Source organism: Cololabis saira, chromosome 4 (assembly GCF_033807715.1).
Source record: "Cololabis saira isolate AMF1-May2022 chromosome 4, fColSai1.1, whole genome shotgun sequence".
In the NCBI taxonomy this organism is placed as follows: domain Eukaryota; kingdom Metazoa; phylum Chordata; class Actinopteri; order Beloniformes; family Belonidae; genus Cololabis; species Cololabis saira.
Window position 1 is genome coordinate 25,262,799 of NC_084590.1, and position 14,509 is coordinate 25,277,307.

A 14,509-nucleotide genomic window follows, 5' to 3' on the forward strand; every position below is an offset into this window, starting at 1 on the left:
GCAGAAAAAGCACAAGAAAAACTAATTACGTAATAAGATAATATTAATATGAAGATATAATGTTAATTAAAATGCTCTTTTCCCGCAGCATTTATTTGTCTTATATACGGATGCATATCATATCAAAATATTACACTAAGGCTTTTTCTTTAATATGTTGTCCAATAATATGGTCTGTCCTTTGCTCCAATTATACGGGCTTTTTATATACGCTGATGGTAAATTGATCTTGCATGACTCCTAATCCCCCATCCACTCACCAAAACACAGACACACTCACACACACCTCAAGTGATCCTTTGAGCATTTGGATGAAATTACTCGATGGATCATAATAGGTCTTGTTAATTTGATACTAAGGAATAAAATGCACAAGGTGACCCTCCTGAAATTGATATGCGCCACTCGGTTCATGCAGCATCAGACTGAACCAAAATTTCTCCCAATGAGAACAGTGTTACTCAAAAATTAAAGCAGTGTTATCATATTGGCCCAGTTCCTCCCAGTGTCATTTTCAACAAAACACAACTGCTTAATCAATGCAGCATATCCTGAGCAGATGCTATCGGTCATTCACATTCAGGTATGAATACTGATGTATTTGTCCGCCTTTTTTTTGTTTGTTTGTTTATTTACTTTCTGTTAATTTCTCTCTGTACGCCTTTTCCATCAGCAAGGCCAGTTACCTTAGATCTTGTGTGCAACTTCTTCCTCAGTCAGATGAATGACTCCTTAGTATTTTTGTGTATGTGAGTAGGTTCCAATATCTAAGTGTCTTTTAGCCTGTGAGTATTTAGTGTGCCTGAGAGAGAGTGTGTGTGTGTGTGTGTGTGTGTGTGTGTGTGTGTGTGTGTGTGTGTGTGTGTGTGTGTGTGTGTGTGTGTGTGTGTGTGTGTGTGTGTGTGTGTGTGTGTGTGTGTGTGTGTGTGTGTGTGTGTTGCTGCATATGTCTTTTGTGTAATTAAGCCTTCACCTGTCTTCAGCCATCTCAATGCCAGGCCAAGCTGGCAGCAGGGAGAACTATTGGTTATCCTTACAGAGTGTTTACTCTGCAAAAACAACAGCTGGGGAAGCAGGAGGGCATAAGGCTGCTCTCTAGCAACAAAAAACAATACTCTTTTTCTTTTTCCTAAACTTCTAATAAAAATTTCTTTCATTTCACACCACTGGATGACATTATTTATTCCCAATGGAGTTAATCAGGTGCAACATCAATAAGAGCAAAAGCGTTTGTCTTCAGTTTAGTGTTTACAACTTTCAATAAAGCTTTTTCATCTCATCTACAAAGATGAAAATCTCACAATATTTGATCACAATTTTAAAAATGTGAAACAGTTGCAAAATGGGATTGTGTGAATATGCGGATTATTCTAAACTGCTATTCTTCTTTGCTTATTGGAACTGCACACATTCCTTAAAAAGATGTGTCTGGTAAAAAAAAGGGGCAGTAAAGTTTTGAAAGCTGCATTTGGTTTGTCTTTTATTAACAATACATTACAGAGCTCTTTACAAATTAAGAATAGTGTAAACTTTGTATCAAATGGAAACTAAAATGAGACTATGAAATGCACAGATGTTTGGAAATATAGTTCTCTAGTCTTGCCACATAGCGTTCAAGGGCAACTTCACTTGTTACACCAGCCGAGCACTGAAAAAGCAGGTTAACAAGGAGAACTAGAATGGGTTCACTTGTGTAAGCTGATGTGTCTCAACCCCCTTTGAAATGCAGAGCCAGTACCCATGGGCCAAACTCTTGCTGATGGCATCTTTGAATTCCAATTAGTTTGGACTGGAGGAAAAAGACGAATGGAGAAATAAACCAGCTGCTGTCTTTTAAAATAGTGGTGCTGGTCTCTACCACCCTCCAGGGATTCACAGAGAGAAGATATCTACAAACAAGATCCAGAAAAGGTGTTAAAACACATAAATGAAACTACTGATGGAGTAGAAAACCTGCATGCTTGTTGTCCATAAACTAAAAGTGAGGGAATATTTTTGAAAAAATATTATTTAAAGGAGCTTGAGGCCGGATTGAGGCAAGATTTATGAAAAAAATCCGTATACATTTTAAGTTTTCTAGTAATAATGTCAGATGAAGCGTTCCAAACCCAAAAGAATGATCCCTCTAGTGTATCTCTCCGTTGCCTTGAACAGGCTGTGTGCTGCAAAATGTGCTGCAATTCGGTCCCGAATTTCCCGCGCTGTCCCGCGGATGTGACGTCACATGACGCTGCATGTGCGTTCTCCCCGTTCTCCCGTGCCGGCTTCACTGTTGGCTGCAGTACCCCCAACGGCCGTCGTGGTGAAGGGTGGCGCTAGAGAGTCTAATTTCTTAAAAGGAGCCTCAAGCTCCTTTAAAGAAATATAACGTACAATGACAACATCCATTTAAATATTTCTATTTTGTAAAATTGTGTAATGTAAGAGGTTTCCTTTACATGAACAGATATCAACAAACACTAAAAAAATTACACTAAAGACAATAACAGATCCCTATTGAATGATAAATAGACAGGAATGAAGATGGAAAGAAACAACATTTTTTATTAGATGTCTGCAGGAAAATGTCTTGATTTTGAAAGAGAATATTTTAAACGGCTAAGTGCTTAGTTAATCATCTTGTGACTAGCTATAGATTCAATGCAGAAGAGGAAACCCTGTTTCTGTGTTAAACCCTACAAATATATATCACAGCAACTGGCGTGGACAGTCAAGTCATATGACAGCAAGGTTTGCACCGTCACAAACCACCCGGTGATTCAAATGCACGCTAGCTGAGCTAAGACTGCTACTTATTGTTCCCTTTCTGCCAAATCAGAATCAGAATCAGAATCATCTTTATTGGCCAAGTTTGAACATTGTCCAACAGGGAATTTGACTCTGGTTATTTCGCTCGCTGTACCCAGATTTAAAAATAGCAAACAGTTAATAAACAAATGTGGCACTTATTAACTTATATACAATTACAAAACTGAAAGGTGCAGCAGTATGAGGTAGAAAAATGATGGCTCTAAACAGTGGCGTGCACAGACATTTTGGGGGGCAGGTGCTCAGTGCAAAATAAGGGCACACACGCAGCGTGTGGAACTGCTGGCTGCCTTATAGCAGTTATATATTTGGAAGAAAAAAAAAACATAGCATATGGCATGGCATATTTATTTCAATATCTTTATAACATTGTAATAAAACAAATAACTCTGGACGCTGAAATTTCTGACACTCTGCTATCTGTATGTCCCTCATCTTCCATGCTGGTAGATGGGCTATTGCAGGACAGCAGAGAGAATAGAATATGTTTATTTGAGTAAGACTGCTTGGTGACAAGAATCAATGCAATACAACGCTAAGACTCACCACACCAGGCTGTAACTGCCATGGCCTAACTTCAATTTCCTACTACAGAGCTGTGTTCTGCAGACACATTTTAATAGGGTATTTATTTATCATTGTCAAAGTTTTAATAATAGCCTATTAATGTAAATACAAGATTACTGCAAGCGTTGTAATGTAGAAATAAATTATGGTTGGTACAAAATAATATATTTTGCTAATACAGCTTCATGCCTGATTTAGTTCCACCAAACCACTTTGTGTTGACAAAATAAATCAGGGACAGCTTTGAAGATATCTCAATAAAATTAGCTAGCTCTCTGTAGATCAGAGACGATCAAGATGGAAGAAAGAATGATCTTGGCTGTGAGTCCAGGGAATTGTGGGATGCGAAACTGCAGGGGCATCAATAAAAAGGGACAAAAGTGGAGAGAAATTTCCCAGAATTTGGACATACCTGGTGTGTTTAAAAGTGGTAGAAATATGATATTCTTTTGCTCTTTTAACAATAAAATTTTAATTTAAAAAAAGCAACTTGCAACAACGCGATGCACGCAAGGGCGCGCTGCTCTGCTCCGACTCTGCGCCGAGTCTGCGCCCACCCCGGCGGTGTGCGTGGCGCAACCGCGTTCTAGGTGAGAGCCGCTTTGCCCCGTCTTGCGCCCTTTGCCGCTGCGCAAACTCGGCGGCGTGCGCCCTGTTGCGCACCGCCGAGCCCGGCGCAGAGCCCGACGCAAAGCCCTGCGCCCTCTACGCAGGTGGCTGCGTACTCTGCGTACGTGTCTGTTCGTCTCCCTGCGTACCTCGCGCTGACCTCGCGTACCACCAGAGTAGAGCCCGTCATACCGGTGGTGACCGATAGGGGGCAGTAAGCAGAGCAACAGTTGGAAAAGCTACTTATATTAAGTAGCAGAAGTAGTAGCAGCAGCAGCGGTAGCAGATTAGAAAAACGAACAAGTTTACAGGACAATATTGGATGATGTAGGAGATTATAACATCGTGTGAATGTGTTTGAGTGTGTATGAATGTTGGTGGTGGTCGGAGGGGCCGTTTGGCGCGACATGGCAGCCACTCTTCCGTCACTCTGCAGGGCAGCTGAGCTGCGGCTACAGACGGAGCTACCGGGAGGATGTGTGTGAATGAATAATGATCTCTGTAAAGCTCTGGGTGCCTTGAAGGAGCTATATAAAACCACAGCATTATTATTATTATTATTACTCTTTATTAATTTGTATTACTTATTTATATTACTTTTTTACCCCCTCCCCCTGTGTGTGTTTGTGTGTGTACTTCTGCTACGTGAGTTTCCCCGTTGAGGGAGTAATAAAGGACTATTTTATCTTATCTTATTATTATTGCTTATTATCAAAAATGGATAGTCTGTCCAGACTAATTTATCCGGCATTCTCCTTACCCATCTCAACAAGAATGACGAAACAATAAATCCAGTTAATTTTAAGTTCATATGGAGAAGTAGATGTCAATATATAAGAAAGATTGACATGGTAAAAAACTATGATGATGTTGAATGTGATCGATTTCAATATTATGAATGGTGTCTTGAAACTGAAATAGTTACAATCTTTCCTTATAAATAGACATTCCATCTGATTTATTGTTCCTAATATGATTCCAAGTCATTCATTCATTCATTTGCAAGTCATTCAATAGTACTTTTATTGAAAAACAGAGTATTTAAAATAAAATAAGTCCCGTCAATTGACTCCTGGCTCCCGGCTCCGCTTCCTCCCGGCTCCGCGGCGTACCTCCGCCGGGGCTCCGCCGCCGGGGCTCCGCCGCCGGGGCTCCGCCGCCGGGGCTCCGCCGCCGGGGCTCGGCGGCCGGGGCTCGGCGGCCGGGGCTCGGCGGCCGGGGCTCGGCGGCCGGGGCTCGGGGCTCGGCGGCCGGGGCTCGGGGCTCGGCGGCCGGGGCTCGGCGGCCGGGGCTCGGGGCTCGGCGGCCGGGACTCCGGCATATTTTACCGGACAAAGTCCGGCAATTACCGGACAACGGAAACCCTGAGGGGAACCTGCATGGGGAACTTTCTCCAGGGGAGAGCAGCAGTGCCAGCCGGGATCAGACCGGGAACAGCGATACTAGCGGCCAGAGCGAGAACTGCAGGTCGCGTACGCGTTCAGTGTCTTTTTGAGAACGTGCACGTCGACGCGTCAAATGTACGCAGGATACGCAGGATACGCGTGACGTGACGTCACACGTATCCTGCGTCGCGCGTACGCGTTCTGAACGGCAAGTATATACGGCCCTTTACGCGGCAGCAGCACATACACAATGAATGGGAAAGCCGGCTGTGCGCCCTCTATGTGAAAACCGCTTTACGTTGAGGAGGGCACCTGCTTGGTCCACAGGGCAACGGGCAAGTGCTCTAGCACCACCTGGTGTCTATCTGTGCACGCCACTGGCTCTAAATAAAAACAACATCATAAGAATTTGAGATATTAAATCAACCGCTGTTATAAAAGGTTTTAAGGCGGGAATATACTCTACGCAGGTGGCTGCGTATCCTGCGTACCCTGCGAACGTGTCTGTTCATGCTCCACTGCGTACGTCGCGTACCACCCGAGTAGAGCCTGTCATACCGATGGTGACCGATAGGGGGCAGTAAGCAGAGCAACAGTTGGAAAAGCTACTTATATTAAGTAGCAGAAGTAGTAGCAGCAGCAGCGGTAGCAGATTAGAAAAACGAACACTTTTACAGGACAATATTGGATGATGTAGGAGATTATAACATCGTGTGAATGTGTTTGAATGTGTATGAATGTTGGTGGTGGTCGGAGGGGCCGTTTGGCGCGATATGGCATCCACGCTCCCGTCAGTCTGCAGGGCAGCTGCGGCTACAAACGGAGCCACCACCGGGGAGGATGTGTGTGAATGAATAATGATCTCTGTAAAGCTCTGGGTGCCTAGAAGGAAGCTAAAGAAAACCACAACATTATTATTATTATTATTATTACTCTTTTTTTAATGTGTATTACTTATTTATATTACTGTTTTACCCCCTTCCCTGTATGTGTGTGTGTACTTCTGCTACGTGAGTTTCCCCGTTGAGGGAGTAATAAAGGACTATTTTATCTTATCTTATTATTGCTTATTATTAAAAATGGATAGTCTTTCCAGACTAATTTATCCAGCATTCTCCTTACCCATCTCAACAAGAATGACGAAACAATAAATCCAGTTAATTTTAGGTTCATATGGAGAAGTAGATGTCAATATAAGAAAGATTAACATGGTAAAAAAATGTATTGTTCCTAATATGATTCCAAGTCATTCATTTGCAAGTCATTCAATAGTATTTTTATTAAAAAACAGAGTATTTAAAATAAAATATGTCCCGTCAATTGACTCCCGGCTCCCGGCTCCGCTTCCTCCCGGCTCCGGGAGGCACCGAGGCTCGGCGCGTACCTCCGCCGGGGCTCGGCCGCCGGGGCTCCGCGGCCGGGGCTAGGCGGCCGGGGCTCGGCCACCGGGGCTCGGCCACCGGGGCTCGGCGGCCGGGGCTCGGCCACCGGGGCTCGGCCGCCGGGGGTTGTCCGGGGCTCGGCGGCCGGGGCTCGCCATCCGCGGTACTCCCGGGGACTCTAGTCCCGCAGCACCAGTGAGTATTTTGACCGGAGAGATTATAAAATACCGGACTTCGGCATATTTTACCGGACAACGGAAACCCTGGGGGGAAGTTAAATATTGCATAAATATATGCACGGGGAACTTTCTCCAGGGGAGAGCAGCATAGTCGTGCCAGCTGGGATCAGACCGGGAACAGCGATACTAGCGGCCAGAGCGAGAACTGCAGGTCGCGTACGCGTTCAGTGTCTTTTTGAGAACGTGCACGTCGACGCGTCAAATGTACGCAGGATACGCAGGATACGCGAGACGTGACGTCACGCGTATCCTGCGTCTCGCGTACGCGTTCTGAACTGCAAATATAAACGCGGCTTTAGTGACACTTAAGTGGCTAACAACTCCCTAAGCCTGCGGTATATGAATGTACAGTTTTAGCTTGACTGCATTTGATTTATAGCTTATCACTCCATGTTCCAGTATGAGGCTGCAGAGTATATTATATTTGTTTAGTACACCTTTTTTTTATCTTGATTAAACAATACATGATACTGCAATAAGTGTCAATGAGTGAGAAGAATAATTTCTTGATTCTTTGAAAGTTATCATCCCTGGTCTCTTTGCAGTTTTCGAGGCCACTGGAATTTTCAATAATGATAATAAAAATAATAACTGTGATATTTTTATCGTTGTTGTCATGGCGCAATTTCATAGTAACATATTTCTATACAATACACGTTTCACGCTGCAAAAACAGCAGCTCAATATTCATGAATCTTGGCAAAAGTGTCTTAACATAATTATTTGACTAAAGTTCTTGAATTGAGCAAAATACACTGGCGAAACTCTTCTAATTTTTCTTGAAATTATTAACTAAAATGCAGCTAAAATAGCTGCAATTCAGGAAAACCCAAAAAACAAACAACGACAAGAAACAGCCAGAAAAAAATAGTACGGACCAGTAAGGAGGAAGGCAAAGACATGTAATGACATACACAGAGGACTTGACGAGACAGTTGCAAACAATCAGGGCAGATGGGGACAGAGGAAGTCAAGACAGAACTAAAACACAAGAACACAGGCTTTCAAAATAAAACAGGAAGAGATATACCCAAAAACCGTGACATCATCCTGATTTTTTGTTTTACTAAACTAAGCCAATCATTAACTGGTATAAACATCATATTAAACGCACTATAGATGTAAGAGTTTTATGCTGAATATATTTTTATTTAATTTTTTTCAATCCTAAAATTAACAAATCGAATAAAGCATATGTTTACAATATAAGAGTACTGTCATAGGTTTTGAAGCTCATATTGTGATGAGATGTAATATGATTTGGCCAATGTTTTTATTTATTTTTCCATATTACCCACACCTAGAAACAGTCACCCACTCAAACTGTCACTCGATAATAAACCGTTTTTTTATTGCAGTCACATCTACTCAGCACCATCCCAGAATGTAAGGAATGGTGTCATTGAGTCCTTGCTGACACCCTCTGTCTCTCCACAGCTGCCAGAGGGGGACATGGTCCCCCTCGCTCTGACATGCCTGCACGCCCTGCTCTGCATAATTCACTCCCTCCAGCACTGCATCTCTAGAACAATGGGTATTCCTGGGTCAAATAGCTACATGTCCGATGCTGGCAAAGCAGCACCTGTATAATATTGCAGCCATTTTGATCTGTTAAATCCTCTGGGAATGACCTTAGAATCCTTTGATGAAAAGGTTTAAGGTATCCGTGCCCCTTCAGTGGGTGCAGGAGAAGGTGTGTTCAGGGGTTTAGCACAGGTTCAGAGATAACCTGTTTTTTAGCGGCTGTCAAGAGCGAGATGAGCAGAAAGGTTTGCTGTTATGAACTGTCAAAACCCTTTTTCTTAGACTGTGCATAACAACGAGCAGAAAGAATGCAATAGATTACAAATATGTAACCACAATAGTTAACATATTTTTAAAGGCATATTTTGGTTACAAGTAAGTTTGCATAACTTTATATAAAGTGGGAGCAGTGAGGTATCACTATTCTTACCCAAAAGCTACAGAACCGGAATCCAGCAACCAGAACTCCAACGTAACACTCATGATCAACATTTCGTGTCACTGAGACTCCATGTCTGTTTCCCTGACATTTACAAATATCTGAAAACTTAAAGCAGCTCCAAAAATGACTGTTCAGTATGTCATTGAGACCCACACAAGTTTAGTTGCACCAACCAGTGATGTACGGTATTTTAAAAAAGAATATCTATATTTTCATTTTAAAAAAGAATAAAAAAAGAAAAATGCATTTGCATGCATTCTTAAACTTGGTTTTTCTAGGTGCTCGCGGAGAATCTAGGCCCTCCATCAACATTCTGGAAACTTCTGGTATAAAATCTCACTGCCACCAACAGCTAATGGTAAAAGTGAAACATCTCTATTTGAAACAAAATTCAGAAGCATAATAAAGTTTATTTGGTTGAGTCTGGGCAGCACGGTGGCTTGGTGGTTAGCACCATAGATATATATATAAAGGCTAGATGACTCAAGGCGGAGTCTCCAGCGTCGTTCACCGGCGGCCATCTTGCCACAGGAGAGCTCGCTCACTCATAACATTGTGTTTAATGGTGCATGTACTGCTTAAAGGAGCTTGAGGCCGGATTGTGGCAAGATTTATGAAAAAAATCCGTATACATTTTAAGTTTTCTAGTAATAATGTCAGATGAAGCGTTCCAAACCCAAAAGAATGAGCCCTCTAGTGTATCTCTCCTTTGCCTTGAACAGGCTGTGTGCTGCAAAATGTGCTGCAATTCGGTCCCGAATTTCCCGCGCTGGGCTGCGGATGTAACGTCACATGACGCTGCATGTGCGTTCTCCCCGTTCTCCCGTGCCGGCTTCGCTGTTGGCTGCAGTACCCCCAACGGCCGTCGTGGTGAAGGGTGGCGCTAGAGGGTCTCATTTCTTAAAAGGAGCCTCAAGCTCCTTTAAACAACCTTAACTTGCTCAATTCTCAACAGATTTTCAAACAGTTTGGTTTGTTATGAACGTCAGATATTTAGTTATGACACTGCATCCTTGTGAATAATTATAAACATTTAAAAACTTACTTTTGTATGAAAATATCAAGAAACAGATAGCTATGACATGGTATTTATATTAAATGAATACCGGTATTTCTATAGTATTCTTAGTAATATTTATATTTACATTATAACATATATACATATATTATTACCTTATAACATGTATATATATATTATTACATTATAACATGTTTATATATATATATATACACATGTTATAATGTACACATATACACATGTTATAATGTCATAATATAAATACATCATAATGTAATAATATATAAACATGTTATAATGTAATAATATATATATATGTATATATATGTTCATAACAAACCAAACTGTTTGAAAATCTGTTGAGAATTGAGCAAGTTAAGGTTGTTTAAGCAGAACATGCACCATTAAACACAATGTTATGAGTGAGCGAGCTCTCCTGTGGCAAGATGGCCGCCGTGTGACGACGTCGCTCTGCATTGGCAGCAGCGCGGGCGAGTCATCTAGCCTTTATATATGTCTATGGTTAGCACTGTTGCCTCACAGCAAGAAGGTTCCCGGGTTGACTCCCTGGCCCGGCAGAGTCTTTCTGTGTGGAGTTTGCATGTTCTCCCCGTGCTTGCGTTGCGTGGGTTCCCTCCGGCTACTCCGGCTTCCTCCCACAGTCCAAAAACATTCGTAGTAGGTTAATTGATGATTCTAAATTGCCCATAGGTGTGAGTGTGAGTTGTCTGTTTATATATGTGGCCCTGTGATGGACTGGTGACCTGTCCAGGGTGTAACCCCTGCCTCTCGCCTGAAAATGAGCTGGGATAGGCTCCAGCAAACCCCTGTGACCCTGCAAAGGATATAGCGGGTACAGAAAATGGATGGATGGAGGGATGGTTGAGTCTGTCTCTCAATTATACAAATATGTAGACCAGTAAAGGGCAGAAGACAGAAGCCCAGGTCAACAGGTTTTATTCCACAACCCAGGACAAAGCAATAGAAAAGTAAATCCACAAGACTAATCGGTGTAGCTCAGTCATTGAAGTCTTGGAGTGACATTGACCTCAGTCTTTCCATCCAAATCTTCAGGGAGACCAGGGAAAACACAGACATTCCTAAAATAGACAAAGAACTTGGATTAAAGCTGAGTCTTGGCCTTAGGCAGTCGATTTACTTGGATACAATCTTGTAGCATAAAACGTTTGGCAGACTGGCCAACAAATGAAGAAATGGAGCGGTGAACAAGGGTAAAAATAGAGCACGGAGAAAGAGGACGATGAGCCACAGGTGTAGGGAGTAATCTTTAGCAAGTCTGGCTTGGCAAACCATGCGGAGACTGACAACACACACACAGAAACACAATCAAGAGAAAATATAAAACAGAAGGAGATAGAATCAGAAAACCTGAGGAATGAGAAAGACAACTTACTACAAATGCAGTCCACAATTAAAACACTGCATTTTTGCAAACAAACCTCTTGTGTAAGTGGCTCCAACAGTTATTTTATTGTTTTCCCACAGGATTTACTGACTAGTCTGTGCCCTATTTTTCCTATATTATTATCATGTAAAACTAAAAACGCATACAATAAGATTTTAGAGGGGTTTCGAGCAAAACTGAAGAGGCTTAGCAGTGCTGCAGCTCAAATAGTATTGTGCTTTATTTGTGATCCAGTTAGAAAGACTGGCAGTTAAGAAGTTTTCACAACAGATCGAATGTCAGCAAGTTACAACACCGGCTCATTGTTACGAGGTGTTTTTTATTCAGGGGTGAGTAATATCTCTTTTCGATGCAGCCTGGCCTCATGACAAGAACTGACCAAAGCTATACTGAAGAGTTGTTATGTGTCTCTTATTGATATGACCTATTTAGTTCAGCCAAACAGTTGTGGAGCTTTCCTTGACTGAATCTGAAAATATTTTTCAAGGGGGAGTTTCAAAAAATAGGTACATTTATGTTTGAGTTTTGCAACAGCAAATTCCTGTGCTTATGTTTGAGATAGATTTCACTGTTTTTAAAACTAACAAGCATTACCTGTTTTTCCTCCCCTGATTCCTCCTCTGCAAAGCTCTACTCTGGATTTGTTATTCTATTTTAATTATTATTATTTTTGGGAGAATGTTTTCTACATCCATCAGATGATACGCATTTTGTTGAACAACTGTAACCCCAAGTGTCTCCATCAAAGTGATAAAAATAAACCTGGTTTGTTGTGAGAGAGAGAGAGAGGGAACAACTTATGGATGGGAATCACTCCAGTTGATGAGATTGTGGAAAAGAACACTGGTTGTTTAGCTGGCGTGTGACATCAGAGGGCATGTATGTGAGCCATGGGCGGTCCACTGAGGATGGCTACTTTAGGAGCAGGACCTTCCCTTGGCCACAGCAGAAAACTGGACAACAGTGAAGAACAGATGCCACGTTGAGGATCAGGCACAACAAAGAAGCTTCCAGTAAGAAAAACACAACTACCTGCACCAGAGGTCAGATAGGAAAAAAAGAAAAGAAGAATATCCTCCATCTCTTTTCCCTGTTAATAGTGATCTCATTTCAAGAACAGGAAAGGTAACAGTTGACTGGTTTTATTCGATTCGATTCAGTAGGCTGTCATTGTTAATAATGCTGTTATATCTGCCTCTTTATGCCAGCTTAGGTCTGCAAGAGTTCAGATTTTTAATCAAATTTCATCATAGTAACTGTATAAAAATGTGACCTTTCCTTCAGATTTACTTACTGTAAGTTTTGATCATGCATGTATTAGTGTACCATTGTGTGTGGGAACATACATTGATATTGTGGCTCCTTTATCTGCTGAGTTATAGTGTCTATGAACAGGTGTAGCAACACATCTGAGAGGTTTCTGATCACCCTGACCTATTTGAACACAAAACTTGTGCCTCTGACACACACAAAGACACTTAGAAGCTCATTTTAAAAAAAATGACCACTCATCATATCTGTACGTCTATCCACCCTCAAAATAAAATATTGCCTTTTTTTTTTCTTTCCATTTCCGCTCCTTTTTAGGTCTTGGATTCATCTCCAAAAAGAAGCCACGCCTTCTGACACTTATCAGAGCTGAAAGCTCGCCTTCCTCCTCCTTCCCTCCTCTTCCCAGCTGCAGAATCCTTGGCTCCTCCACACGGTTGCCAGTCTCCGTCCACCATGGACCGCTCAACGCAGGAGCTGTTTCTCAATTTCATGATCGTCTTGATCACCGTGCTATTGATGTGGCTACTGGTGAAAACTTACCAGGACTAAAGCATGGAGCAGCAGGAGAGAAGATGAGCGAGAGGCCAAGCAGATGGAGAGATATGTGTGGAGAGAGGCCACGCATTTCTGCTGGCTGAATATTGTCCAGACACAATGTTTACAAAGTCATTGGTCTGATCAATCGCTCTAGTATGGATGTGAGGTTCAATACCATGTGACTTCTAAAGCCAGGGCAGACGCTCAATGACAAACCAGTGTTTGTTATTAATTTTTAATGTTTGTATGCTGAGGCGCTTTGTAATTGTGCTTATGAGTTTCTGGTGTAAGCCTAAGCCAAATTTAAAAAAAAAAAGAATATTTTTGAGGAGTGACTAAAAGTAAAACAAAAAGCAGATTTTGACTGTGGAAACATTGAAAGCGACAGCTAACCAGCTTTGTAATGTCAATATAAGAAGTTTTAACCTTAGTCAGTGTCACTGTGTATTCATGTTATTTTAGATACACTGAACGTGCACTGTAAATGCTATTGTGTGCCCTCTTCTGTTTTTACAATTTGATACATTTCACAACTACAGCGGTGGTATTCACGCACAAAAACACAGGACATCAACACAAATAATGACACCATTTTATCAATGTTCATTTCTTGTTATTAGACACATCCATTTGATATTTTATGTTTCACACAAGCTTGCTATGCAGCCATAATTTTACATCACAAAACCGCTATTTTCCCCCTTGTGCTTCCTTAAAATGTAATTTGTAGTAGCCTTTGGAGATGCACAGCTTTTATGACAGGTACAGATGAAGGTGAAAATTTTCAGAAAATGTGTAGAAACCCGACATGGATGAAAGAATGATAGTGCAGTATAAGAATAAATGTAAACTGTTTAAATGCTGACATGATTTGTTTTTTTATTGCACCATTTTAAATATTAGTATTACATAATAGCAGCTTTCCATAGCCTCCGAAAATTCATGAAAAAGTCTTTAAAGTGAAGAATGTAAATCGATTTTATGACGATACAAGAAACAACTAACTTAACTTTGATGCTACGTCACAAGTAATATGAAGAAAAAAAAACCTTGAGATTTGGGTATCAGATGTCAGAACCAACTCAAAAACATTGATGTAGATCAGAATGTAACTTTATTCAGAGACACCTAAGTCTAAAAATAAATAATTCAGTGAGCAATTCACATTTTCAGGGTATGACCCCCTCCTATAACTTTAAATCATGTTGCATTCATTGTACATTTGAAGTACCTCAAAAGAACTATAAACTCTATGGCTGTGCTATTTACAGCAGATTCTACCGAGCAGTTATACAGCTAT

At 41.5% G+C, this 14,509-nt stretch overlaps 1 protein-coding gene across 1 annotated transcript; it reads left to right on the forward strand.

Moving 5' to 3' along the window:
• Positions 1 to 12,358: 12,358 nt before the first annotated feature.
• Positions 12,359 to 13,663, forward strand: LOC133442324 (sarcolipin). The gene is made up of 2 exons (XM_061720286.1): positions 12,359 to 12,525; positions 12,988 to 13,663. Exon 2 carries the CDS (start codon positions 13,126 to 13,128, stop codon positions 13,219 to 13,221), a length of 96 nt encoding a protein of 31 aa, XP_061576270.1. The 5' UTR covers positions 12,359 to 12,525; positions 12,988 to 13,125; the 3' UTR covers positions 13,222 to 13,663.
• Positions 13,664 to 14,509: the final 846 nt, after the last annotated feature.